This window comes from Notechis scutatus, chromosome 8 (assembly GCF_049901735.1).
Source record: "Notechis scutatus isolate UNSWTSFEM ecotype Mainland chromosome 8, rNotScu1.2, whole genome shotgun sequence".
Lineage (NCBI taxonomy): Eukaryota > Metazoa > Chordata > Lepidosauria > Squamata > Elapidae > Notechis > Notechis scutatus.
Genome location: NC_142016.1, coordinates 9,112,560 through 9,128,542, shown reverse-complemented (window position 1 = coordinate 9,128,542; position 15,983 = coordinate 9,112,560). Strand labels below are relative to the sequence as shown.

The 15,983-nt window shown below is 43.3% G+C and overlaps 1 protein-coding gene across 1 annotated transcript; it reads left to right on the top strand.

Moving 5' to 3' along the window:
* Nucleotides 1–3,139: 3,139 nt before the first annotated feature.
* On the top strand, nucleotides 3,140–15,570 carry LOC113420650 (kelch-like protein 31). Its single transcript, XM_026680685.2, has 3 exons — nucleotides 3,140–3,245; nucleotides 10,403–11,689; nucleotides 13,414–15,570. Exons 2-3 carry the CDS (start codon nucleotides 10,500–10,502, stop codon nucleotides 14,144–14,146), a joined length of 1,923 nt encoding a protein of 640 aa, XP_026536470.2. The 5' UTR covers nucleotides 3,140–3,245; nucleotides 10,403–10,499; the 3' UTR covers nucleotides 14,147–15,570.
* The last annotated feature ends 413 nt before the right edge of the window (nucleotides 15,571–15,983 follow it).

The following is a 15,983-nucleotide window of genomic DNA, read 5'->3' as shown; positions in this document are numbered from 1 at the left end:
TCCTTAAAAGAGCAGCTTACACAGAACTGTATTTCATGCAACATATCAGCCAAGTTTGTTGAATAAAGTACTCCTGGCACAATAGCACATAAAACCATGGTTTTCAACCCCAATAGGAGGTTTTATAGTCTATGCTAGAGACCAGCAATTATGACTTATGCACTTTTTAAATCTCCCAATCAAAAGGCAATGTACTGCAGGCTCAGAATAAATTCATACTTTGCACCCAGGTCAGCTGTGGGTTATTTTACTATGTTTTAACAAACAAGCCACAATTGGCTGGTTTGCATGCGTTACATGAGCTAGGCCAGGATGTCACAAGATCCTGTTGCCCAGTATTGTCTCACATAACACACAAAATGGATGCTGAGAATATTATGGAATCCATTTCTGGGGGTAGTGTGTATTTATTGGATTATGTTCATATTTGCTAATTTTTCTATATACTGTAAATCCATTCTGGAGGAGCCCTAAAATCACTCAGGGTTGAGAGGCACACCTGAATAATTGAAAACACTTTGTAGAGGCTCTCCAGAAATTCATGCCATGTGATGGGGAAGAACATCCATTCACAGAATAGCAGCTCTGACTGAGAGAGTACCTTTGTCTCTTCCTATAGAAACAACTAGGGAGGCTAAATAGAAAATATGGGAAGGGCATCCAGTATATTGAGAACAAAGCAAAGATGATGGCTGGGGTCTCAAGTGCCACGTTTGTACTTACAAAAAAACTCCACTCTTTAGATTTTAACTCATTGCTCAGAGAAACATTTGTGCAAAATAGTCTCCCACCAAGCACACAGACACAAGCTTGGAATTTAAGAAAAAAATAGCACAGATGAGCTATTCTCCTCAGACCGGTGTGATGCAAAGTTAATTTAGGGTGTTCACTGCTGCAAGATGTGGTGTGTACCAGAGGTGGCATTCAGCAGGTTCTGACCAGTTCTGGAGAACTGGTAGCAGAAATGTTGAGTAGTTCGGAGATGCCAATGCCACCTCTGACTGGAGATTTTACAGTATCCTTCCCTTGCCACGCCCACCATGCCACACCCACAGAACTGATAGTAAAAAAAAATTGAATCCCACCACTGGTATGTATCCCTTGATCCAAAACAACAGGGGTCTTTGAGAGTTGGGTGCCAGTTCTGGTCAATAAAAGATCTCCTAGAGCTGAATGTTTTCATGGTCTCTTTTCAGGCTGTGTGAAGAGAAAAGATAGTAATCATCCATAAAAAAAGCATTATTTCAAATGTAGGAAATTGAGGTAGTCCTCAATTTACATGAGTTCATTTAGTGAGCGTTCAAAGTTACAACCGCACTGAAAAAAGTGACTTGTGATTTTTCACATGACAATTGCAGCATCCCCATGGTCACGTTATCAAAATTGAAATGCTTAACAGCTGACTTATATTTATAAGCTGACTTATATTTATATTTATTGACGGCTGCAATGTCCTGGGGTCATGGGATCCCCTTTTGTGACACACTAACAAGCAAAGTCAACCGGGAAGCCAGATTCACTTAAAAACTGTGTTACTAATTTAACATCTGCAGCGATTCACTTAACTGTGGCAAGAGAGGTCATAAAATGGGGTCAAAGTTCATTGAACAACTGTCTTGCTTAGCAACAGAAATTTTGGGCTCAGTTGTGGTCGTAAGTCAAGGATTACCTGTACGCTGAAGGAACTTGTTAAGAAGTTTTGAGCGTTTAATAACTCTACCTGGCTCTTTCCACTGAACTTGATGCACTTGATGCACTTTTCCCCCTAAGGAATCTAGAAAGAAGACTTCATTCAAAAAAATCACTCCCTAAGCAGCCTAAAACTGACAGTACAAAGCAGCTTTCAGATTCTGCCACTTTGCTTTGTTGCCGCTATAGGACAAAGGCACTAAATCTTTACAACAAGCATACATGCACATCAATTGTGCTACCCTTTTCTAGGTCAACAGCATTCTGCAAAGCACAAAGAAATTAAAGTTGTTTGATACAATACATAGATGTCCATAGATAACTTCTGTTGCGTACTACAGCTTTGATCCAATGTTTTTACATAAGATGTTTAGTCATACAAAAAGGTGTAAAACTGAGTACCAGCTTTTGCTGTACCTATGCCACATGCAGTCTTCCTTGCTGATGGTAAGGATAGTTCTGGACAATGAGCACTTGTCCAATAGGACACAAAGAGAACTTGTGTGTTTTGCCCCATGTGTGCCCAGACACTACAGTATGTGGGGCAAGTTGGGATCTCTGATCGAAAGCCTGTTCTGTAAGCCTATCCCCTCCCCAGAATAATCTTGAAAATACATATACTATACTGATACACTTAGAATGTCCTACAACAACTCTGTAAAGTAGGTCATTATTAATATTACTCATAGTCCTGCAAATGGAAGTCAAAAATGGAGAAAGTCACAGCTGAATGGAGTTGATGGAATCTCAAAAAAAAAAAAAAAAAATCAGTTGAAAGAACAAAAACTTTGTGCAGGTGCATAGACATGCATTTATGTAGAGCGGTGTTTCAACAACTTGAAAATAGGTGGACTTCAACTCCCAGAATTCCCCAGTCAGCATAGCCGGCTGGGAAATTCTGGGAGTTGAAGTTCACCCATCTTAACAGCTTGCCTTCAGAAGTTGTGGGAGCTTCATCACTTGAAAGCTTTCAAGAGACCGGACTGCCATCTGTCAGAAATGATGTAGGGTCTCCTGCTTGGACTCGGGGTGGGGGTGGGGGGTTGTTGGACTAGATGACCTACAAGATCTCTTCCATCTTCAAGTCGCTGAGGTTGAGAAACTGTTGAAAGAGTCTTTTAGCAAATAAAGAGGGTTGGGGTAAGCGCTAGAAAATTAGCTGGCCTCAGGTTCCTGGAGAGCAGATGCTGGAAATGAGAAAGGAAGCAGTTCCTTCTGCAAAGTTGATCCTCCTTCCCTTCCCTCGGTCAGTCCAGTCTAGAGCAGTTCAGAGCCTTCTGAATTCTGGAAGCTGAAGTGGGACGCTTGGCCCCCCCCTCTCTTTCCAAGCCCTGTCAGGCATCTCCCTGCGTCACAAGCATCCAGCCAAGGGAACAGGCGATATGAGAAGGATGGTCAGCTGGCCAGGCTGAATTGGGAAAAAAAGGAGGAGGGGCAGGAGCACTGCCACATTTCAGGGTCTCTGCTGGAGCCAGCAGGGTAGTAGGGTCATCCGGTGTGTGGAGCAGACAGGCATTGGATCCTTTCCCTCTGCTGGGTCGTCCCCCTGTTTCCAGGTAAGTCCAAAAAGACAGCAGTGGTTCTGAGCCCAGCTGGTGAATGAGCCCAGATGCTCTTTTTCCTTGTTCTTTTTTTTTTTGCTGGATGTCGGGAGGGGGTTTCCAGGTCTTTTGAGCCTTTCCTGAGCAGAAAACAGAAGTCATTCTGTGAAAGAGTTCTCCGTTGCGAAGGTCTAAAAAGAGAAAAGTGCCTGTCAAAAGTTTAAATGTCATGGCTGAAACCCCAGACTTTTTCTCTGAATGGTGTGTGTATTTATATCTATACATCTTTATCTATATATACATGAATATTTATATACATATACATCATAGACTTTTGAATAGACCATAGAAAAGTCTTTTAAAACTTCCTGTATATTTTGCACAATAGACACACAAGTCACCTCTCCAGAGACAAAAAAAATATTTTGGAGAATCAGGATGATGAGAATGTGGCTTATCCACAAGGGGGCAGAGGGCAAGGAAAATCTAGAAATTGACTCATTGGGGGTTAATTTCTGGTCAATCTCACCAGACTTGAAAATGGCCAAGCTGCTTACAACATATCCTGGATGACAGTATGCAGAACTTGGCCTTATCTAACTCCATCTAACTCCTTGTGAAGCTAAAGTATCACTTAGCAGTTCTTGGTATCCGTTGACGCAGATCACTATGCAAGGAAGGCGTGGGGGTGGATGGAGATCTTGAGTCTGCACTTTAAAAGTTTGGCTTGTAGATTTGACCAAAAAGATTGTCCCTTCCAAAAAAAAGGGGGGGGGCACACAATTGTTTAATTTGAGAGATTAAATTTTGTTAATTTAAAAAAAAGGGTGAAGAACAAAAAGAGACACCAAAGAGTGAAGAATTTACCAAGATACTTACCTACAATGTGACCATAGAAAGCAGCAATTACATGTAATGTAGAATTCTTAAATACTGTTTCATAGTTCCAGAGCATGCGCGGAATAAATGTGGGGATCATTCCCGGCACAAGTAGTCCTAGAGTTACGACCGCAAGGGAGCCCAAAATTTATGTTGCTAAGTGAAATATTTGTTAAGCGAGTTTGCCCCATTTTGCGACTTTCCTTGCCACAATTGTAAAGTGAATCCCTGCAGTGGTTAAGTTAGTAACACTGTTGTTAAGTGAATCTAGATTCCCCAATGACTTCGCTTGTCAGAAGGTCGCAAAAAGGGATCACACGATCCCGGGAAACTGTAACCGTCGTAAATATGAATCACTTGCCGAGCATTCAGATTTTGATCATGTGACCATGGGGATTCTGCAATGGTCGTAAGTGTGAACAATGGTCATAAGTCGCTTTTTTCAGTGCGGTTGTAACTTTGAATGATCACTAAATGAACTGTTGTAAGTCAAGGACTACCTGTACTGGTGTGCAATTCATTTTGCCCCCAAAGTGTGTTTGTATCACATACCTTGAATCAATTCAATGCAGGAAGAATCTTCTTCAAAAGTTATGGAGGGTAGTTGTCTACCACAACTGAGCCTATGCATAATATTTATACATTATACAATTTGTACTAAATATGCAAATATATACAATGGATGAATATTTACAGCGATCTGTACAATAGTTAATCTTCATTGATTGTTTGCACTACTGGTAGGGATCGTGCAGCTAGAATAATTGAAAGACAAGGTGCAAACTTAAGAGCATAATCCTACCCCTATTTTCTCCAAAATAAGCCCCATGGAATTTAGAGAGAATATATATATAGAATAGTAACCTAAATAGATTCCATATGGAACACCTGGATTCAGTGGTGGGATTCAATTTTTTTTTACTACTGGTTTTGTGGGCGTGGCTAGGTGGGCGTGGCTAGGTGGGAGTGGCAGGGGAAGGATACTGCAAAATCTCCATTCCCTCCCCACCTCACTAACCTGCTTTCCAGCTCCGTTCTCCTGTGCAGGGCAACCAAAGAAGACCCTGCCAATCAGCTGGGTCAGAGAATAGATGGGGGTGGGGCCAGTCAGAGGGATTTTCTGGTTCTCCGAACTACTCAAAATTTCCACTACCGGTTCTCCAGAACTGCTCAGAACCTGCTGAATACCACCTCTGCCTGGATTTAATGAGGCTTAGAATGGCTCATTCTCCAAAAACAAAACGAAAAAACCACCGCCTAGGTTGCAATTCAAGACAAACCTTATCTTGTTAAACAAAAGTCAGCTCTCTTTTTCCAAATATGCCATTTTGCTAGCTGAGGAAGAACTAAGAAAGATGAAGAACAGAACCTTGGTTGATGATAACAGCTGTTCCAATTAGATGCCCTCTTTTGGGGGGGCTGGAATGATCACTCCCCAAATATGAGGAGACAATAGGAGTTCCCGCCAGGAAGGCACCATCCTGAGAAGGGTGCTCCCTAAGAACATTTATTTTTCTAGGCCAGTACATCTGCACCTTAAGGTAATCCTCGACTTACGACCATAGTTGTCCCCAACATTTTTTGTTAAGTGAATTTTGCCCCATTTTATGACCTTTCATGCCTCCATTGTTAAGTCAGTATCCCGGTTGTTATCCGAATCTGGCTTCCCCATTGATTTTTGCTTGTCAGGAGGTCACAAAAGGGGATCACAAGACCTTGGGACACTGCAATGGTCATAAGTATGAACCAGTGGCCAAGCATCTGAATTTTGATCACAGGAATGCTTCAAAAGTTGTAACTTTGAAAAACGGCCATAACTCACACTTTTCAGTGCCATTGTAACTTTACAGGGTCACTAAACAAACTGTTGTAAGTCAAGGACCACCTATATATCTCCACCTTAATATGTAGCCTACACATTTGGTGTGGAGTGGGTTATTTGATGCCCACAAATTAGTCCTTTACAGAAATTCATAGTTTAAAATTACAGGTGGTCCTCAACTTACAACCACAATTGAGCCCAACATTTCCACTGCTAAGCAAGGCAGTTGTTAAGTGAGTCATGGCCCATTTTACCTTATTTGCCAAGGTTAAGCAAATCACTACAGTTGTTAAGTGAAACATGTGGCCGTTCAGTGAATCTGATTTCCCCCGTTGACTTTGCTTGTCAGAATCTCCCTTGGCCATGGTAAACATAGGCCAGTGGCCAAGCACCCACAGGTTGATCACATGACTTGGGATTGATGGTCATAAGGGTGAGAACTGGTCATAAATCACTTTTTTCAGTGTTGCTGTAACTTCGAATGGTCATTAAATGAAAGGTTGCAAGTCAAGGACTACCAGCACAGACCACATTTGCACAATGCACTAGAGAAGATTAAAATGACAAGATTATGGCAACGTTATGTGAAATCAGCCAATTCGGTTTCTTCATGGTTCAGTGTACATTACCAACCAAGGTTGATAATTCAACAACTCATATTCCAGTCTTGCGTGTTATGAGGACACAGCCTGTCTCTCTCCCGTGTTTTGTTGGTGGAACACAGAGTTTGTGTGTGTGTATTAATTGGGCATGAACTTAACACTAAGCATCTTTTTCACCAGGAATTGTTGTGGCTGAATTCACACACTGTGCTCTTCACACATTATACTCACCTGTGCTTTAATGATGGTCTATTGAAAAAGCTACACTGGCTGGTTTCACCCATAAGTCTAAACCAAAATCAAATGAATTTCAGCTTAGTGAAGTGCCAATGTCAGCAAAAAATGTGGGGATACCCACTCTGCTTGTTTAAGATGGACATGTTCCTCCTTGATCCAGGGGAGAAGGGTCACCACAGAAGACTTCCTAAAGTTATTGCTAAATTGCCATTTTTAAACAAGATGCAATGATAGTAAATATTAAGCTTATACAAAATAATTGTTGCAACACATTGAATTACATGAGATTTAGTTTTTGCTGCGGTCTTGTAATCATGCTGGAATCTAGCCTGAAGTAGACTTTCAGGAGCCCATGAAGTTATTTAACAGCTATCCCCACTCCAATCCCTTCACAGAGTTTCCAATGACTACCAAATAATTTTATAATAAAACCAGATCAAAGAAGCAGAAATTTCACATTTTCCTAAGAAAGGCAATTGTGCGTACACAGGCTATTATATTTACCATGTTCTGAAGACTTAAACATTACAAGGGTTTGTTCAGTCAAACCTACGGTTTCAGAATATATCCATTTATCTAGAAACAAATTTTCTATGGTATATATATCTTCATGGGCTCTTGAAAACTAATGTAGGTTAGATTCCGGCATGATTGCAAGACCAAAGCAAAAATTAAATCTAATTCACAGTGCTACAATTATTTTTGTAAGCTTCATATTACCATCGTTTAAAAATTGCAATTTAGCAATTTTACCTTTATCTCTGAGGAAACACTTTTGGCTTAACCAACATTAAAACTAACCAACCTTACCACAGAATACAAATGCAACCATTGTATCTTACTATGTTGTATAACCATTCTGGTCCAATACATTATACCATGTTTCTTCTGCATTATGCAAATTGAGCCATCAAGGTTTGTTAACTATGGATTATGGTTCTCTGTATATTACAGTGTATTTTTCAGGTCATATTATTAGGTAGAAATGGAAAGAGCTACTGTTAAGTAATTTGTTGTATGCACTCAGGGAAAAGTAATAGAGTGTCTCACATCATCCACATTTAAATATTTAAATATACTATATTTAAACTGCATTTACCCCATTGACTTACCCAGAGTTAAACCATGGTTTACTCAAGCCTGTGTTTGTTCACCCTCATTCAAAACTAACTTGGCTTGTTGGTAGTTCAGTCTATAACCCCAGAAAGAGAGGAAAGAGCTGTTGTCAACTTAAAATCTACCAAATGTTACAAAACTAATCAACCGTTAACTCATTTCAAAAGGAAAAGGCAGCATTATCCAAACCAAAAAAAAAAAAGTGTTTTAGGCAGGAGAGAAACCAGAACAGGCTCCCATGTAGAAAATAACAGAAAGGCCCACAAAATCCATTTCAGATGGTGGTGAGATACCAAGCAGCTCTTACCAAACCTTCATGGAAACTAACCATCTTCCACCTCTCCCAAATTTCAACTGAGCCTGTTGAACTGCCTGCTAAATACTACCGCAGTCACATGATCCGAACAAATGGCTTCCGGCAATTAGAGTTGAAACCCAGGTGTAGCCTTCCAACAAAGTCTTCAAGGGTAGCTCCAACTAAATCCTACTTCAGTAGCTCAATCTGGGTTCCTTCATCAAAGAAGTGTGTTTTGCCTTTAGCAAATCAAAGCCAAGGCTGGCACCTTCACAATACCTGGGACCAAACACCTTCCTGGCCATGGATGCAGTTCTAGCAACAGAGGGAAGCTCCATTCTGCATACCTGGAGGGAGTGATAAATATTAACATCTGCCAATGCCTGTGCCTCACCTTTCCCTTAAAGGCATAGTTACAGAGACAAGCAGCAAATATTGGCAACCCTAGCCTGGAAAGGCAACGGTGAATGACTTCTTGTCCTTTCATCCACGCCGTCCTATTCTAAGAATGAGAGATTGCTTAACCTTCCAGAAACTTGATCTTTCTATCTAGCTTGGAGCGGGGAATGTGAGGCACAGCCACTTGGCTATTTCTGTCCTGCTACAAACAGGTCTGTTACCCAGTAGCTCAGCAATCTCATCCCCCTTGCTCAGAAGGGGAGGAGGACAGGAACAGCTGGGGACTGACTCCAATGGGCCAATGTTCCCCTGTAGAGAGCAGGATTCCCTACATGCTTAGTTTGGGACTGAATGCAGTTTTGTCCAAGTTCCTGCTCTCTGGATGTAGCAGACTGAGATAAACCCAGCTGGTATCAGCATTCCCAGGTAGACCAGGCAGGGGACATGACCAGATGAGCTCATTCTACTTTATTGGAAAGCTGCTACATTAACAGGATCTTGCAAGTCTGAAAACACAATTCTGCTGCCGTTCTCCTTTACTGTCAGAGAAACAAGGGAGGGTCTCTTGTCCAACCCACTACCCAGATGCAGGCTATGTTGTTCCTTATCTGATGGTTTCCTTGGCAGCATCTCCTCTCCCCTTTTTTATAAGGTCTGGCTTACTATCATCACAGCTGGTTTGTATCCGTGGTGGCAAACCACGTCAGCTAACTAGTGTATTACATAACATCCCCAGGTTTTTGTGAACATTGGATTAATGTGAACATTGATTTGTGGTTCAGCCAACCACAATAAGGGAATGTGCAATGTGCAAACATTGCTGATTATCAATGGGGGACTGCATTTGAAAGACATGGCTGCTTTAATGACATGGCTGCTTTAATGAGATGGAGAGATGCTGCATTCATACTCCTGTATGTTATAAAGCAACTCTTCTGAACTGTTTTTTGTTTGCTTGTAAATTTATTAGCTGCCCATCTTGCCACACAGTAACTCTGGGCGGCTTATAAAATTAAAAGTGCATGTATAATAGTATAAATACAATAATATAAAATTAACCTAGCTAAAAAGATGGGGAGAGGGAATATGACGAGAGAGGGAGAGGCTGGGATGTCTTGCTAACCAATCAACCACTCCCAAGATGAAATCCCTCCCTTGGAGCCCCAAGCCAAACTGGCAGACTCAGATCTTTAAGCTCTTATGGAAGGTTGGGGGTCACCTCCCTTGGGGGTGGGGGATGGGAGATGTTGCAATGGCAGAGAAGGCGCTTCTCCTAGGCCCTCCCTGTCAGAACTCCCTGGTCAATGAGGCCCACAGCAGTGGTGGGATTCAAATTTTTTTTACTATCAGTTCTGTGGGCGTGGCCTGGTGGGCATGGCCGAGGAAGGATATTGCAAAATCCCCATTCCCTCCCCACCCCACTAGCCTGTTTTCCAGTTCTGTTCTCCTGTGCAGGGCAACCAAAGAAGACCCAGCTGTTCAGCTGGGACTCGGGAGGCAAAGAATAGATGGAAGCGGGGCCAGTCAGAGATGGGATTTGCTGGTTCTCTGGACTACTCAGAATTTCTGCTACTGGTTCTCCAGAACTGGTCAGAGCCTGCTGAGTACCACCTCTGGTATTCAGAGCATGTCTCCTTTGCCAGCACAGCTGGGGCAGGTCGTTGGGATGAGAGATGGTTCTTCAAGTAACCTGGACCCATGCTGCAAAGGGCTTTAAAGATAGCTGTCAACACCTAACTTTATGTTCTGCTGATGTACACTGTTTTGATTTTTGTTTATGAAAATGCACAATAATATTGTCATTAATAAACTACTCTTGCAGGGCGCAGGTTGGAGAAGGCTGGTATAGGCTGGGTAGGATGTGTCTTCCTTGACCAAGCATCTTCTTGATACCATCTTACAGTCCGTCCTCCGCCCCAATGGCCCCCAAGAAGAAAAGCTCCAAAAAGAGCAAACCGGCAAAGAGAGACACTCCTGTTAACCTCACCTTAGCCGAAGATCCTTCTCTTGACATTGACCAACATCATCAGCTGGACAGTTTGTTTGAAAATGGTTCTGATGGCTTCCTTTGCACTGCCATGGAAGTCACCAATCCAAGCCACGGAGCCAACATGCTGTTGGAGATGAGCTCCTTGCAGCAAGAGCACTTCCTTTGCGATCTCACAATTGCTACCAAAACCAAACCGTTCAGAGTTCATAAACTGGTGATGTCCTCCTGCAGTGGATATTTCAAAAACCAGCTGAAAAAGGACCCCAACCTTCAGCAAGTGGTCCTCAATGACATCTCCTCCTTGGGCCTGGCCACCGTCATCTCATACGCGTACACGGGAAAGTTGAGTCTTTCCTTGTACACCATTGGCAGCACCATTTCCACTGCCAGCCACCTGCAAATGTATGCGCTGCTCAACATGTGCTCGGATTTCCTCATCCAGGAGATGAATGTGAAAAACTGGATGTATATTGCCAATATGGCAGACACATACAATCTCGGTCGGATTAAAGATGCTGCCAGGAGGTTCATCCGGGAACATTTCCTAGAGTTCTCAGATACTGAGCAGTTTTTGAAACTCACCTTTGAACATTTGAACGAATTGCTGATGGACGACAACCTGGAGTTCCCTAGTGAAGTGGTGGTCTTTCAGATTGCCATGAGGTGGCTTGAGTTTGATGCCAAGAGGATCAAGTATGGGGCAGATCTCCTGAAGAATGTGCGGTTCGGCACAATCCCGGCTCATGACTTGATCAACCATGTCCAACCTGTTCCGTGTATGATGCAGAACCCAGAGTGTCACAAACTTCTGGTGGATGCGATGAATTACCATTTGCTTCCTTATCAGCAAAACGAGCTTCAGTCCCGAAGAACCAAAATTCGAGGGAGCCAGAAGGTGCTGCTGATGGTTGGCGGGCGGCCATGCTCTGCAGAGAAGGCCCTAAGCAAAGACGTGAGCTACAGAGATCCAGAAGGGAACTGGAATAAGCTGACGGAGATGCCCACCAAATGTTTCAACCAATGTGTTGCCGTCATGGACAGCTTCCTTTACGTGGCAGGCGGTGAAGATCAAAATGACGCCCGGAACCAAGCAAAACATGCCATTAGCAATTTATGCAGGTAATAAAAATACAAAAATGAGATCTTTTGGGAACAGCAAAGAGGTTTAATATGGGGAGCTGATTGAATTCTGGGCTGGATCATTGTTGCATCTTACATCATTCTGCCTACTTTGTTAGGAAAAGGCCCTTCCAAATCTCCAAGCAAGAATGTGTTTCCCAGATCTGGTACTCCTGCAAGTTAGGAGATGCTTCCTTTTAAGGCCCACATGAGTTTTGCCCCATTTTACGACCTTCTTCTCACAGTTGTTAAGTGAATCACTGCAGTTCTTAAGATAGTAACACAGTTATTAAATGAATCTGGCTTCCCCAATGATCAGAAAGTCACAAAAGGTGATCCCATGGTCCCAGGACATTGCAGCTGTCCTAAATAATTGCCAGTTGCCCAGTGCCCAAATTTTAATCCTGTGATCATAGGGATCCTGCATAAGTCATTTTTTTTCAGTGCTGTTATAACTTGAACCATTAAATGAATAGTTGTAAATTGAGGACTACCTGTAGTTGATTCATGTAACGCCCTGATGAAAAACCAAATAAACCACATTACGTTTTACTATATTATATTAAGTGAACCAGGCCAATGAATGTTTTCCCATATGAAATCAAACCATTGCTTAATTGTGGTTTGTAATGGAAAATAATGGCTGTATTCATCTGTTACACTGAACCAGCAGCACCTGGCAGGGGAAGGGAAGGCAAAAAAAAAGATAAGATGGTGACTGACCAGTCTCTAGGGAGTGTTTTCAATCACGCAGCTGCCACCTAGCATTTTTTGACCTGTGCTTGGTACCAGTACCACTGCACTAAGCAAAATTCAAAGAGACCACATTATGGTTTAAGCCAAGGTGTCCACCTTGGCAACTTTAAGACTTGTGGACTTCAACTCCCAGAATTCCTCAGCCAGCAAAGCTGGCTGAGGAATTCTGGGAATTGAAGTCCACAAGTCTTAAAGTTGCCAAGGTTGGACACCCCTGGTTTAAGCAGTATTTGAATATAGCCATTTGAATAGACTTTGCTCTGTCTTTAAAAGTCCAGAGAATTTTAAAGATATGTTAAAAAAAAATCTTTTAAAGGCCTTGATTAAAACAAGAAAATTTCTCCTAGACCTCTTTTTCCTAGTCTTGGCAAGTACCAGGTATGTGGATTTCAAATCCCAGAATTCCACAGCTAACAGGGCCATGGGTGAGAATTGTGTGAGTTGAAGTGTTCACACTTGGAAGTTGCCAAAGCTAGGAATCACTGTCCTGTTCAGTGTTTCTTAATTTTGCTGATTGAAGATGTGGTAGACTTCAGTTCTCAGAATTCCCCAGCCAGCACGAGTGGCTGGGCAATTCTTGGAGTTGAAATCCAAGATCTTCAACCTTGTAAGATTCAGAAACACTGGTCTTGATGCTACAAGGATCTTGGGTTTCTGGTTCCTAATGCATTGGCTGAATTCATTGCTTGTGTCTAGAGGTATCTGGGAAGGATGTCAAGCAAATCAAAATGGCAGCCTTCAACTGTGCAACTGAAGCTCAGCCCCTCTTGACATGCATTACGACACATGTTTAAACGACTGGCTTTGATTACACATTTGTGTGATCTTGACTTTTTTGATCCTGTGTCCCTCCCAAATTATGGCATCAGTGCTCTCCTTTCTGCCAGGCTCCTGTGCCAAGTCTCATGGTTAGAGTCCCCAAATGATACCATCAAATCCTCAAGAACAATCCTTTTCTTTCTCTGCAGGTATGATCCACGGTTTGGCACTTGGCTACACTTGGCTAACATGACCCACAAAAGGACTCACTTCAGCCTCAGTGCTTTCAATGGGCACCTCTATGCCATCGGAGGCCGCGACGCAAAAGGCACCTTGGTCTCTATCGAATGCTACATCCCTTCGGCCAACAGCTGGCAACCCAAAGCCAACATGGAGCTGCCACGCTGCTGCCACGCCAGCGTGGTCATCGACGGGAAGATCTTGCTGACTGGTGGCTATGTGAACAACGCTTATTCCCGGACCGTCTGCAGCTACGACCCTGTCCTGGATTCTTGGCGGGACTGTAGCTGGCTGAGCAGCCCCCGAGGTTGGCACTGTGCTGCCACATTGGCCGGCCGGGCCTATGTCCTTGGGGGCAGCCAGCTGGGCCCCCGTGGGGAGAGGGTCGATGTCATTCCAGTGGAGTGCTATAACCCTTCCACCAACCAGTGGAGCTTCATGACCCCCTTGGCCACTGGCCTGAGCATGGCAGGGGTGGCCACGCTTGACGGGCAAATCCTTCTGGTTGGGGGATGGAATGAAAGTGGGAAAAAATACCAGAAGACGATTCACGCCTTCAACCCGGATCTGAACGAATGGACCGAGGAAGGAGAGCTTTTGGAAGGCACCGTGGGGGTGTCCTGCTGTACCATCGCCCTTCCTCATGCAAACACCCGGAGCTCCAGAGCTAGTTCAGTGGCCTCGGCCTCTGTGAGCATGTAAAGGGAGCTGGATGTGATGGAAATCTGGGTCCTGGTGGCTTGCTGAATCAGAGGCTTCACAGGAAAGGTGAAGGATACGTGGCGTTGGCTGAAGAGAGATCTCATTGCACAGGTTGTTGTGTGGGTTTGTGGTTCACGTCCCAATAATAACACATTTTCTGATGCTCGGATTTATCTGTGGACCTTTCCATAGCTCCTTTGGGGGAACTGAAAACTGAAACATGTCCAGACCCGGTTCATCAGATGTCAATGCGCTTCATTTCTGAAAGCGACCTCTCTTCCTCATTATACAATCTGAAATCTTCACACACACACCCTTCGTCCAAAACTAGATCCTAATTTTAAAGAATTAGGAAGTCTTGGGGGGGAAGGGGCTGTTTTCAATGAATTTAGCGGCCAGCTTTTTGGACACCTCAGCCCTTAATTAAGGGCCAGTTACATTGTGTTTTGTTTGAAGTAGTCTAGTCATCTAGTACTCTATGGTTCTTTATAATGAATCATACAATGATAGGCTGGAAGAGATCCTGGACGTTTTCTAGTCCAACTCCTTGCTTGTCCAATCTCTTCTTGAAAACCTCCAGCAATGGAGTCACCCACAACTCTTGAGTCGCAAACTGTTCCACGGATTAATCATCATCCCTGTCAGGAAATTCCTCCTTGGTTCCAGGTTGGATCTCCCTCAGATGAGCTTCCACCCACTGCTTCTTCTCCTGCCCTCAGATGCTATGGAGAATAAATCCTCCTCTTCCCTGTGGCAGCCATTCAAGTATTGGAAGACTCTTATTTTGTCTCCCCTAAGCTTTTTTTTTTAGCCCAAATATCTAGTTCCCTTAGCTGTTCATCATACGGCTTAGCCTCCAAACCTCTTATCATCTTTGTGGCTCTTCTCTGCAGTCTTTTTACGGCCCAGTGTCTTTGCTCTATTGGTCAGCTCACCTGGGAAATGCTACTATTCCATGAAAAAATTACCCGTTTGCTCCTTCATGGGTATTCACACAACTTCTAAACCCCTCTAAGCAGTTAGGAATGCGCGCCACCATCTGCCCAGTGACCTGGCTCAAGACATGTTTGTTGCCAAACCTGTTGTCCAAACTAAAAGAGGTGCTATTGTTCTGTAGCAGGAACCAAATTTCAGCCCTAAGATTAGTCATATCTTTATTTACTTAGCCTCCTTAACCAGATCAAGCCACGAGCTTGCAAATACTAAGCATGGCCAGGATTAGCTTGGTTAATTTCTTAAAAATCAGCTCATTTGGTTATTTTATGGATCAATGTCATTTGCAAGCCCAGAATAGCTGATTATGTTTAGTAAATGGAATTTCTGTCATGTTCATTAGAAATGGCTAATATCTTGAATGAGGTGTTGAGTAAACCACAAACCATAAAGAGCCGAAGAAAATAAAGTGGATCACTGGTGAGATTTAATTTTTTTTTTTACTACCGGTTCTGTGAGCGTGGCTTGGTGGGCATGGCAGGGGAAAGTTACTGCAAAATCCCCATTCCCTCCCCACCCCACTAACCTGCTTTCCAGCTCCGCTCTCCTGTGCAGGGCAACCAAAGAAGACTCAGCCAATCAGCTGGGACTCGGGAGGCGGAGAATAGATGGGGGGCAGGGCCAATCAGAGGCGGTATTTGCCGGTTCTCCGAACTACTCAAAATTTCCACTACCAATTCTCCAGAACTGGTCAGAACCTGCTGAATACCAGCTCTGGAGTGGATTCTCATTAGCCAAGCAGAGACGTCTTAAAGTCACGTGAATATTCCCAGCCTCCCTTATTTGCTTCTATACAGGACTAAACTAGGAAGTATCCATTATTTCTGCTTTTTGGTAAACTACA

What these genes read in the sequence shown, in the direction of transcription:
- LOC113420650 (XM_026680685.2), top strand. Translation starts at nt 10,500, where the DNA reads ATGGCCCCCAAGAAGAAAAGCTCCAAAAAGAGCAAACCGGCAAAGAGA. An exon ending in GCCATTAGCAATTTATGCAG is followed by an intron (nt 11,690 to 13,413) that starts GTAATAAAAATA and finishes CTTTCTCTGCAG; the next exon opens with GTATGATCCACGGTTTGGCA.